Source organism: Siphateles boraxobius, unplaced genomic scaffold, assembly GCF_051911475.1.
Source record: "Siphateles boraxobius isolate OS27281-9 unplaced genomic scaffold, OSU_SipBor_1 103, whole genome shotgun sequence".
Taxonomy (NCBI): Eukaryota; Metazoa; Chordata; class Actinopteri; order Cypriniformes; family Leuciscidae; genus Siphateles; species Siphateles boraxobius.
In genome coordinates this window covers 490,001-502,500 of record NW_027508704.1, presented here as the reverse complement: position 1 = coordinate 502,500, position 12,500 = coordinate 490,001, and the positions used below count along the sequence as shown (strand labels likewise).

Here is a 12,500-nt window from a genome sequence, read left to right as displayed (position 1 = left end):
ACACACACACACACACACACACACACACACACACACACACACACACAGACACACATGCACACACACACACACAATTATATCAAAATGCACATCATGTGGACTGTTGACTATGCAATGTCTGTTATGTCTACGCGAATGAAAACAAATGGGAGAAAATCGGATGTGTAACAGATCCGTGCATTCGTTCTTAAAGGGACAGTAGCCTCATAAACTCACCATCCGTTTCATTAATGCTAATAAACAACACACTGATATTGACTGAATCACTTTTGCATCTTTAATATGAATCATTTTATATTCAATTCATACATTGAAGACTATACAGTGTTTTATTTTTACATTTTGATTATTCAATTTCAGTAGTATTTCTTACTATATGTTTAATAAACCGATGCTACTGTACCTGAAAAACTGTCTGACTACAATCATTACACAGTCTTCTGTAATGAAGCAAGGCAGGGACTTTTATTTTATTTTTGATATAATAAAATAAAATTGCTTGCTGGGTCATATTTTTAACGAACAAAGAAGCAACATTTCAAACAATGGAACAAAAATACAAGAAAAATATCCAAATTAAATAAACTTTATGTGCATTTGTTTATAATATTGGGTTGACTAAGATGGAAAGAAAAACTAAATAAATTTCAAGGTTCACATTTAATTCAGTAGGATTTCCCCCCTTCTAGTCGTATTAAACTGTCTACCGCAGTCAAATGACAAAAGTATCACAAAACAGTAAACTACAATCAAATCTATGCACATATCGAATCGAAATTTGAATCAAAATCGAGAATTGATTTTAAATCGAATCGGGACCTCAAGAACTCCCACCCCTAAAACACAAGTTATAGAACATCCGAGCCGAAAAAATGCTTTTCTTACTTAGTATTTTTGTCTTGTTTCCAGTCCAAATATCAAACAATCCTTACATCAAGATGCATTGACTAAAGTAGTAAAATGACATAAAAAATTAAAGCTGCAGTAGGGAGTTTTGAGAAAATGTTGACTTAGCCTGAAAATTTGAACAAGCACAACTTACAGGTCCAACCCCCTTGCTCTCTGCTGCGCTACACCTCCTCCCCCACAGCTCCTCCCCCACAGCTCCTCCCTCCACAGCTCCTCCCTCCACAGCTCCTCCCCCACAGCTCCTCCCTCCACAGCTCCTCCCTCCACAGCTCCTCCCCCACAGCTCCTCCCTCCACAGCTCCTCCCTCCACAGCTCCTCCCTCCACAGCTCCTCCCCCACAGCTCCTCCCTCCACAGCTCCTCCCCCACAGCTCCTCCCTCCACAGCTCCTCCCCCACAGCTCCTCCCCCCACAGCTCCTCCCCCACAGCTCCTCCCTCCACAGCTCCTCCCCCACAGCTCCTCCCTCCACAGCTTCTCCCCCACAGCTCCTCCCTCCACAGCTCCTCCCCCACAGCTCCTTCCTCCACAGCTCCTCCCCCACAGCTCCTCCCTCCACAGCTCCTCCCTCCACAGCTCCTCCCCCACAGCTCCTCCCTCCACAGCTCCTCCCTCCACAGCTCCTCCCCCACAGCCCTCCCTCCACAGCTCCTCCCCCACTGCTCCTTCCACAGCTCCTCCCTCCACAGCTCCTCCCTCCACAGCTCCTCCCCAACAGCTCCTCCCTCCACAGCTCCTCCCCCACAGCCCTCCCTCCACAGCTCCTCCCCCACAGCTCCTCCCCCACAGCCCCTCCCTCCACAGCTCCTCCCCCACAGCCCTACCTCCACAGCTCCTTCCACAGCTCCTCCCCCACATCCCTCCCCCCACAGCTCCTCCCTCCACAGCTCCTCCCCCACAGCCCTCCCTCCACAGCTCCTCCCCCACAGCTCCTCCCCCACAGCCCCTCCCTCCACAGCTTCTCCCCCACAGCTCCTCCCTCCACAGCTCCTCCCTCCACAGCTCCTCCCCCACAGCTCCTTCCACAGCTCCTCCCTCCACAGCTCCCTCCACAGCTCCTCCCTCCACAGCTCCTCCCCAACAGCCCCTCCCTCCACAGCTCCTCCCTCCACAGCTCCTCCCCCACAGCTCCTCCCTCCACAGCTCCTCCCTCCACAGCTCCTCCCCCACAGCCCTCCCTCCACAGCTCCTCCCCCACAGCTCCTTCCACAGCTCCTCCCTCCACAGCTCCCTCCACAGCTCCTTCCACAGCTCCTCCCTCCACAGCTCCCTCCACAGCTCCTCCCCCACAGCTCCTCCCCCACAGTTCCTTCCTCCACAGCTCCTCCCTCCACAGCTCCTCCCTCCACAGCTCCTCCCCCACAGCCCTCCCTCCACAGCTCCTCCACCACAGGTCCTTCCACAGCTCCTCCCCCACAGCTCCTCCCCCACAGCTCCTCCCTCCACAGCTCCTCCCTCCACAGCTCCTCCCTCCACAGCTCCTCCCCCACAGCTCCTTCCACAGCTCCTCCCTCCACAGCTCCTCCCTCCACAGCTCCTCCCTCACAGCCCTCCCTCCACAGCTCCTCCCCCACAGCCCTCCCTCCACAGCTCCTCCCCCACTGCTCCTTCCACAGCTCCTCCCTCCACAGCTCCTTCCACAGCTCCTCCCTCCACAGCTTCTCCCCCACAGCTCCTCCCTCCACAGCTCCTCCCCCAAAGCTCCTTCCTCCACAGCTCCTCCCCCACAGCTCCTCCCTCCACAGCTCCTCCCTCCACAGCTCCTCCCCCACAGCTCCTCCCTCCACAGCTCCTCCCTCCACAGCTCCTCCCCCACAGCCCTCCCTCCACAGCTCCTCCCCCACTGCTCCTTCCACAGCTCCTCCCTCCACAGCTCCTTCCACAGCTCCTCCCTCCACAGCTCCTCCCCAACAGCTCCTCCCTCCACAGCTCCTCCCCCACAGCCCTACCTCCACAGCTCCTTCCACAGCTCCTCCCCCACATCCCTCCCCCCACAGCTCCTCCCTCCACAGCTCCTCCCCCACAGCCCTCCCTCCACAGCTCCTCCCCCACAGCCCTCCCTCCACAGCTCCTCCCTCCACAGCTCCTCCCTCCACAGCTCCTTCCACAGCTCCTCCCTCCACAGCTCCTCCCCAACAGCTCCTCCCTCCACAGCTCTTCCCCCACAGCCCTCCCTCCACAGCTCCTCCCCCACAGCTCCTCCCTCCACAGCTCCTCCCTCCACAGCTCCTCCCCCACAGCTCCTCCCCCCACAGCTCCTCCCTCCACAGCTCCTCCCCCCACAGCTTCTCCCTCCACAGCTCCTCCCCCCACAGCTCCTCCCCCACAGCTCCTCCCCCACAGCTCCTCCCCCACAGCTCCTCCCCCCACAGCTCCTCCCTCCACAGCTCCTCCCCCACAGCGGAGCCTGCCGTGAACGCCTAGGCTAGTAAGCAGGACCACCGATGACGGCGGATTATAAAAAGTTATGGAACATTCACTAATAGGGACGAAACATCAACAATATGCTTTACATTGACTATGGCCTGCTCATACTTTGATTACAAACTTGGTCCTCAAATCAATTTTGTATTTTGCAATACATGTAACTTTATAACGTTGCACTCTTTCTATAAGTTATAAATAGCTAGTAAGATAACGTCAAAGGATTAGTTCACTTTTAAAAAAACTTTTGCTGATAATTTACTCACCCCCATGTCATCCAAGATGTCCATTTCTTTCTTTCTTCAATCGAAAAGAAATGAAGGTTTTTGATGAAAACATTCCAGGCTTTTTCTCCATATAATGGACTTCAATAGGACACAAACGTTTCGAGGACCAAATGACAGTTTCAGTGCAGCTTCAAAGGGTTTTAAACGATACCAGACGATGAATAAGGGTCTTATCTAGCGAAACGATCGGTCATTTCAAAAATAAATAAAAAACTTTACGTTTTATAAGCACAAATGCTCGCCTTGCTCTGTTATGTGATGCACGTTTGTGATCCTGTTCGAACTCGTTCATCAAAATGAACAAATCTTTTTTCGAGTCATTTCGTTCGTTGAATGAACGAAATGACTCGAAAATAGATTCGTTCATTTGGATGAACGAGTTCGAACAGGAGAGTAACGAACGACGGTACGCGCTCGCGCTGTGCAAGAGAGGGGTGATCAGCGCGTACACGAGCGTGATTGACACTGCTAAGACATTCCTCCTGACTCTGATTGGTTGTTTCTGACCGGGAGCGGTGTATTTCTGCAAATGGCAATAGGACCACAGGGAGGAGCCAGAGGAGCTTGATTTTTTCACAGATTATCTGTCTCATATTCTACTTTCAGGACATAATGACAGTTTTAAAAAATATTTGTTTTCAAAAGTTACCTACTGGAGCTTTAAGTCTTGTTTTCTGGGGAAATAAATAAAAATTAAGCGATTTTTTTCTTAAAACAAAAAAATGTATCTGCCAATGGGGTAAAAAACAAAGTTCTTGTTTCTGTTTTTAATTGAGATTAATTTTCTAACCCCATTGGCAGATCATTTAGATTTTTTAAGTATCAACTCACTTAATTTTGATTAATTCCCCCTTAAACAAAACTATTAAATGCATCTTGATTTAAGAATTTTACGATATTTGGACTGTAAACAAGACAGAAATCCTCCGTAAGAAAAGTATCCACTGCAGTGTAATAGCACTTCTTCCTCTGCTTGTCAGTGTCAGTAACTGTGTCTGTCACACATACTGTGTGTTTCAGAGGAGATGGAGGATCTCAGCGACCAGCTCTCGGATGGAGGGAAGAGCGTTCATGAGCTGCAGAAAATGAAGAAGAAGATTGAGATGGAGAAAGAAGAGCTGCAGGCGTCGCTCGAGGAGTCGGAGGCGGCGCTAGAGGTCTAACACTTCACTTACTTCACTTATTCTGCTCCATATTTCATGATTACAGAGGAAACTCTCACAGAACTGGACATTCACACACCAGCGTTCAGCAGTGTGGGGTCAGTGACATCTTTAGTGTTTCTGAGAGTCTCTTCTGCTCATCAAAGCTGCATTTATTTCATCAAAAATACAACAAAAAAACATTATTATGAAATATTATTTCAAATTTTTAATGTAGGCTATTTTAAAATGTAATGTCAAAGCTGAATTTACAGTAAACAGAACCAAAAACTACACTTAAAATACCGAAAATAAGGTTAAATTATTACTTTTTTATATTCTTCAGTTATTGAAAAACTTGATTTAATTCCCTTAAACAAAACTGAAAATCATTTTCTATCTCAAAATATATTTGGTAGTTTTAATGATTCTAATTGATATATATATATATATATATATATATATATATATATATATATATATATATATATATATTAAATATTAAATCACAGAATCCTACGGAAGCGTGTTTCCGCCACAGAATAAAAAAGTAAAAGTAATTGCAACTTTTTGTGAGTTTATATCTTGCAATAATTTTGCATTTGCAAAAAATAAAGTCAGAATTCAATTGCAGGACAAAACTCTATGTCAGAAACAAGCTGGTTTTGTGGATTTCCTGCAGATGTTTCTGAAGCGCTGTGTGTGTGTGTGTGTGTGTGTGTGTGTGTGTGTGTGTGTGTGTGTGTGTGTGTGTGTGTGTGTGTGTGTGTGTGTGTGTGTGTGTGTGTGTGTGTGCAGGCCGAGGAGACGAAGGTTCTGCGTTTGCAGCTGGAAGTGTCTCAGATTAAAGCAGACTTGGAGCGAAGACTTCAGGAGAAGGAGGAGGAGGCCGAGGCCACCAGGTATCATCATCATCATCTTCATCACTGAAATAACCTCTTCTGCCTCAGTCTGTCCTTTAATCCTCATTTTCTCCACCTCATCCTTTATTTCCTGCCTTTCACTGACATGGAATAATCATTACCGTGAGTATCTTACTCTTGCATCATCTTGTCCTCTGCTGATACCGCTTCCATCTGTCCGTTTCCACATCCTGAGTGTCATTCACTGGCAGAAAGGAGAAAACTCTAAATAAACAGCTAAATATGAATTTTATGTATTTATTTTTCATATCAGGATACTTACAAAATATCCTTTTTACAAAAGTATACTTATACTTTGTAAAAACAAAAATAAAATAAACAGGCTTAATTATGACTGATTGCATTATTTATTTATGTTTTTTTTTCTATAGATACTGCGATTTAATATCATTATTGTGAATTCTGTTGCCCACAATAATTGAGTAGTGAAAATCTGATATTTTTACCAGAGTTATTATCATTACTTGAAATAAATTATTGTCATTGAAATAAAGATAAAATATAAATATTAGGTGAATAACCTAAAAAAAACAAAAATTAGAAATGTTGCCTTGGCAATAAACTTAAGGACTCAATTTATTAACTGGAAAAAACTGAAACTGAAATAAATATAAATTAAACCTAAATAACAATATTAAAAAAGCTCATGATGAAACTACTAAAAATTAAACTAAAATTAACATAAAAAACTAAAAAATATAAAAATAAAAGCTAATTCAATAAAGAAAATGGATAAAATTATTATTAAATTTCATTATTTTATTGATGGTTCATTTTTGACCATAAAAAAGTTTATAAAAAAGTTCATAAGAAGGTTATAAAAATAATTTAGTTCATATATATATATATATATATATATATATATATATATATATATATATATATATGCTGTATATATGAACTAAATAAAAAAATGTATAACCCTTTCATTCACTTTTTTTACAACAAAAATGGAACATCCCTGAACTTACTTAAGCTGAACTGTGACGCTATTTTCTTCTGGACACAAACTTTGTTGCATTATTTTCCTGTTATCTCTGTAAAGCTGCTTTGAAACACTCTGTATAGTAAAAAGCGCTGTATAAATAAAGCTGACTTGACATGGATTGTAATGGTGATCCTGTGTGTGTGTGTGTGTGTGTGTGTGTGTGTGTGTGTGTGTGTGTGTGTGTGTGTGTGTGTGTGTGTGTGTGTGTGTGTGTGTGTGTGTGTGTGTGTGTGGGTGTGTGTGCAGGAAGAGCCACCAGAGGGCGCTGGAGTCGGTTCAGGCCAGTCTGGAGGTGGAGCTGAAGATGCGGGTGGAGTCGGCGCGGCTCAAGAAGAAGATGGAGGTCGATCAGAGCGAGCTGGAGCTGCAGGTGGAGCAGATGAAGAAGAGCAGCGCTGAGATGATGAAGAGCGTGAAGAAGATGCAGCAGCAGATCAAGGTCTCTTCCTCTAATGTTGTGATATCATAATCATCCTCCTGTTAGATTTATGCTCAATCCTTTTTTATTAAACCAAATGTTATTACAACAAAATAGAGTATTACAAAGTATAGACACATTTTTCTTTTTTTACATTAAGACCAAAACCAATTTACACATCAATTAAAAGGAAAAAAGAGATAATAATAGAACAATACAAATTATAAAAAATTATAGTAATAGTAATACAAGTAGGTAATGTACAATACATAAGCAATAAGGTACGAGAGGCTGTGCTGTATCGTGAATGAGGCACGAAGTTAGGCACGACGCGAAGCAGAGTCACGATTATTCACGATACAGCACTAGCCTTGAGTACCTTATTGCTTTTATAAAACTGTTACCACACAATATAAATATTAAAACCAAAAAATATGTATTAGTGTAACTTTCATGAAGTAAAATCACTAAAAGCCTTCCTTCCGCTGGAAAAAATAGTCCCTGACCGTGAACAGAAGTTACATACATTATTTCACCATTAGATGGCGGCAAAGACTATCTTTATGAGTCAGTCAGTATAGAAGACTTTTATATTGAAAGGAAAAACTTGCTGTGAACACGGAGAAGCAAGACGCAACTGACAAGTGATTAGCATGTCACGGGAAAACCCCTTAACTGTTAAAAGGACAATATATCGCAGCAGAGATTCAAGCAGATTTTTTATTACGAATTTAGGACTGACTAGAAGGACGATGCTACATCTGCTGTAAATGCAGGTACACTTACTTACTCGATCTCTCACAATACTACTCAATGAACAATATCAATGAGAACAAACATGTTTACGTTGCTAAGAGTGGTTGCTAGCGGTATTGTGTAGTGGAGGCACTACAGGAGTCTTGGTGGTGGAGAGCCTCTGTACTGGCAGGAGGACGCTTACGCACTCGGCTCCTCTTTTCACCCTCTAGCCAGAGTCAACTAGCCTGGCAAGCCAGACCCACATCAAGATGTTAGGTCTGGGAACTCACCATTGGCATGCCTCAATCCGAGGGGCGGGATAAACGGTTGTCTTTCAAATTTCCTCTGCACGCAATAGGATAGCGCTACAACCAACCAGAGCAATGAACGGTTGTGGCTGAGTGAGTCCCATGCATTTTCCCACCAGCGGAGCTAGTTGAAATATTAAACTTTTGCCGTATACTGTCGTCAAAACTCCGAACACATCTTCCTTTTTTAAGAATGACTTAAGTGCCAAGTCCTCCAGAGTCCCGGCCAAAGCCGATTCGAAAGCCCGCTGTTCGCCAGCAGCAGCAGCCAAGGTCATCTTCTTTGTTTTTAAGTAGCAGGCAATTCACGTGGAATCAAATCTCTGCTGTCATTATGTTAAGCCTGCCCACCAACTCTATACACAATGTGATTGGCCTGACTAGAGTTTGGTTTTTCCAGCTCGAAAGCCAAAGGAGGGTTGCTAGACTACACTGGCTGCAAAATAAATTTTGCTGCCGCTAGGGTGCGTCTAGATTTCTAGGCTAAGAGTCCACAGCTGTAAGCAGAGAGAGTAACAAGCAGAGCACAGCGCGGCATGCAGCATGCACTAACTACCAGCACCACTACACTACACTACTGCACTGGACGCTTCACACACACCTGGCATACACTCATATATATATATATATATATATATACACTCACAGGTGACCAGAGGATGTGTGTGTGTTCTGCAGGATCAGCAGGCTCAGCTGGAGCAGGAGGCTCGTGTGCAGGAGCAGCTGAAGGAGGAGCACACACTGATGGAGCGCCGCTGCCTCCTGCTGGTCACTGAGGGAGAGGAGAGTCGAGCCGCGCTGGAGGCGTCCGAGAGAATCCGCAGGAGTCTGGAGACGGAGCTGCACGAGATGGCCGAGAGACACAGCCAGTTGGACACACAGGTACCGACCGAGCGGAAACCTTCCGGTCTCTCTCTTCAATCCAACACTGAAGTGACTTAAACTGCTATTCAGCGACTGGCGACTAGAGACAGGCTGCAGAAGAGAGTCAATCCCATAGAACCCCATGTTAAAATGCCCAACTTTACAGCAGTAAAGAATTAGTTTACAACCTGGTGCAAAAAGTGGTTTTGGTCTATATAGCTAATTTTCCCCTTCATGAAAACTGTGAGGGGTTGGATTTGTTTTTAACTCATCCGTTTAAATTATATTAAGCCTTAAATTTCTGCATATTTAAGGGCGTGTCCACTTGAGTGAAAGGTGGATTGTCGCTGATGTCACTACTAGACATTTTTCTGCTGTCTGTTAGTGTCACGTCACCTCAGCTAATCCCCCTCTTTGCACATTTTCGTTTATCCGGGAGTGATGCACTGCCAAGATGGCGACGGCAAGCTCCGCCTACTTTGGGCTTCAAAAATGCTCTTCAGAAACACTACGGGTGACATCATGCACACTATGTCCATATTTTTATACAATCTATGGTCCTGACCCTCAACACTGCTGTGCTCACAGTTAATCATAACTGTCATTACTTTAGCTGCTTCTGTAAGTGACAGAGCTGTGTGTGTGTGATTGCTCTCAGCTGCAGTGTGTGACAGAGCTGTGTGTGTGTTAGCTCTCAGCTGCAGTGTGTGACGGAGCTGTGTGTGTGTTTGCTCTCAGCTGCAGTGTGTGTCGAGTGGCAGGAGGAAGCTGGAGGTGGATCTTCAGCAGCTGATGCAGGAGCACGAGGAGCTGCAGACTGAGCTGAGATCAGCCAACGACAAGGCCAAGAAATCAGCCTGTGAGGTACACACACACACACACACACACAAACTCACACACACACACACACACACACATGCTGAAGCTGACGCTGTGCTGTCCCGCAGGCGGTGCGTGTGGCGGAGGAGCTGCGGGTGGAGCAGGAACACGTCACACACCTGGAGCGCGTCAGGAAGAGCCTGGAGATGCAGATCAGAGACGCCGGCAGCCGGATGGAGGAGCAGGAGCAATCGGCCATGAAGGGGGGCAAGAAGATTCTGCAGAAGATGGAGGCACGGGTAATGATAAATCTTGATCATGAGACGAGCTCAAAACTGACATAAAAGATCTTTAATATGATGAAAAATCATGATTAGGACAAACTAAATAAGATTCATGAAATTAGGTAAAAATTGACGTATGTAACCCTCGTTTCCTGAAGGAGGGAACGGAGACGTACGTCGATGACGACTGAGGGAATCTCGCTAGAGAGTTATCTACTTTGAGTGAAACTAAACAAGCCAATGCAACTTGACGTTCAATCATTTGCAACAGCTGCTCTGCCTCGCAGAGCGGGTATATAATGAGCAGCAGGTGCGATTGCACTTCGGTTTTTCGCTGAGGAGCCAAGATTGACCCGAACGCTACAGAAGCCACGTTCTTCGCGGAGGAGTTATGTGGAGATGTACATGAATGTTACACATATGGGATCCCCGTAGGATCACACATATGGCACCCAGCCTAAACCTGGTACTCAAGGATTCAGCGGAATATAGGCCTGGTGCCGGACGCTCCGCTACGTCCAGCAGCCGATGGTGACGGAGGACTTGCAGGATTTACCCGTAGGAACTCTCTGGAGCAATAGCGCATGTCTTAGCTCAGCAAGCTGACACAAGCCGTGTCCACTCAGTGTCCTCTACCCGATTGAGGCAAGAACACAGGAGACCGGCTTTACACATAGGCTATAGAATCTAGCAGACGTGTTAGGTGTTCACCAGTCCGCAGCTCCACAGATAACTGTCAGAGAGTGCCAGTGTCACTGTCAGTGCCCAGGAGGATACAATACTCCTAGTGGAGTGAGCTCGCAACCTGAGTGGGCAAGGCACGCCCTGTGCTTGGTAAGCCAGGGCGATGGTATTTACTACCCAGAGGGCCATCCTCTGCTTGGAGACAGCCTTTCCCTTATGCTGGCCTTTGTAACAGACAAAGCTTTGAGTTCTTTCGAAGTACCGTCGCAGAGGTTGGGACAGAGCAAAGCAAGGGCTGGGTCTGGTTCCTCCGAGGGCAGCGCTTGCAGGTTCACCACCTGGTCCCTGAATGGAGTGGTGGGAACCTTGGGCACATATCCGGGTCGGGGCTTTAGTGTAACCTGAGAATCACCCGGTCCGAACTCTAGGCACTATTCATCGACTGAAAAAGCCTGCAGGTCTCCTACCCTCTTAAAGGAGGCCAGTGCAACCAGGAGCAATTTCTGTAGAGACCAGATTTTCAAGTCTACTGATTGCAAAGGCTCAAATGGGGCATTCTGGAGTGCTCTGAGCACCAGAGACAAATCCCAAGAGGGTAAAGAAGGAGGGCGGGGTGGATTTAATCTCCTTGCCCACCTAAGGAACCTGATGACTAGGTCATGCTTCCCAACTGACTTACCCACCACCGAGTCATGGTGGGCTGAGATGGCGGCAGCATAGACTTTCAGGGTGGAGGAAGACAGCCTCTGCTCCCAACCCCTGCTGCAAGAAGGAAAGCACGGCTCTGATCGAGCAATTTCGAGTTCGGGGGTCTTCTCGGAAAGAAGAACACCATTCGACGAATAGGTTTCACTTCAAGTCGCAAACCTGTCTCGTAGATGGTGCTCACGCTGAAGTGATGGTGTTCACTACCCCTTGAGGTAGGTCACCTAGAACCTCCGCGTCCCGTCCAGGGACCACACATGTAATCTCCAAAGATGTGGATGCGGGTGCCACAGGGTGCCCTGCCTCTGAGAAAGTAGGTCCTTCCTCAGAGGAATGGGCCAAGGAGGGGCTGTCGTGAGGAGCATCAGTTCTGGGAACCAGGTCCGGGTGAGCCAATAAGGGGCTACCAGCAGGACCTGCTCCTAGTCCTCCCTGACCTTGCACAATCTCTGTTCCAGTAGGCTCACTGGGGGAAACGCATACTTGTGTAGGCCCTGGGGCTAGCTGTGAGCCAGTGCATCTGAACCGAGTGTTCCCTCGGTCAGAGAGTAAAACAACTGGCAATGGGTGGTTTCTGCAGAGGCAAACAGATCTACCTGTGCGGCTCCGAAACGACGCCATATCAGCTGGAGCAACCGGGGATGGAGTCTCCATTCTCCCGGGAGTGGAGACAGTTGTTGCACGATTGAGCACCCCAGAAATATGAACAGCACAAAACCTCAGATGCTTCTGACTCCAAGGGAGGAGAAACACTGCGAGCGAGTTGGGCGAGTTGCGACATGCGCCAGGGGCGAGTTGCGACATGCAACTCGGGCGTAGACCACCTTGCCGGTTGATTAACTCAACGGTCGTAATGTTGTCAGTACGGACCAGTACGTCTTTGCCCTGTAGTGGCTTTATTAGGCGGCTCAGGGCAAGACGTACTGCCAACAACTCAAGGCAGTTGATGTGCCAATGCAGTTGCAGACCTGTCCACATCCCTGAAACTGCATGCCTGTTGTACGTGGC

General features: G+C 46.7%; 1 protein-coding gene across 5 annotated transcripts in view; it reads left to right on the top strand.

The window, feature by feature from the left end:
- LOC143753337 (putative uncharacterized protein MYH16) overlaps positions 1-12,500 on the top strand; it is a 104,580-nt gene that overhangs the window by 86,155 nt on the left and 5,925 nt on the right. For all 5 annotated transcript variants that reach the window (XM_077245673.1, XM_077245668.1, XM_077245696.1 and 2 more), the window contains 6 exons: positions 4,640-4,776; positions 5,560-5,663; positions 6,919-7,111; positions 8,815-9,018; positions 9,739-9,864; positions 9,948-10,118. In XM_077245673.1, coding sequence (XP_077101788.1) covers positions 4,640-4,776; positions 5,560-5,663; positions 6,919-7,111; positions 8,815-9,018; positions 9,739-9,864; positions 9,948-10,118 — 935 coding nt within the window. The remainder of the gene's footprint in view (positions 1-4,639; positions 4,777-5,559; positions 5,664-6,918; positions 7,112-8,814; positions 9,019-9,738; positions 9,865-9,947; positions 10,119-12,500) is intronic.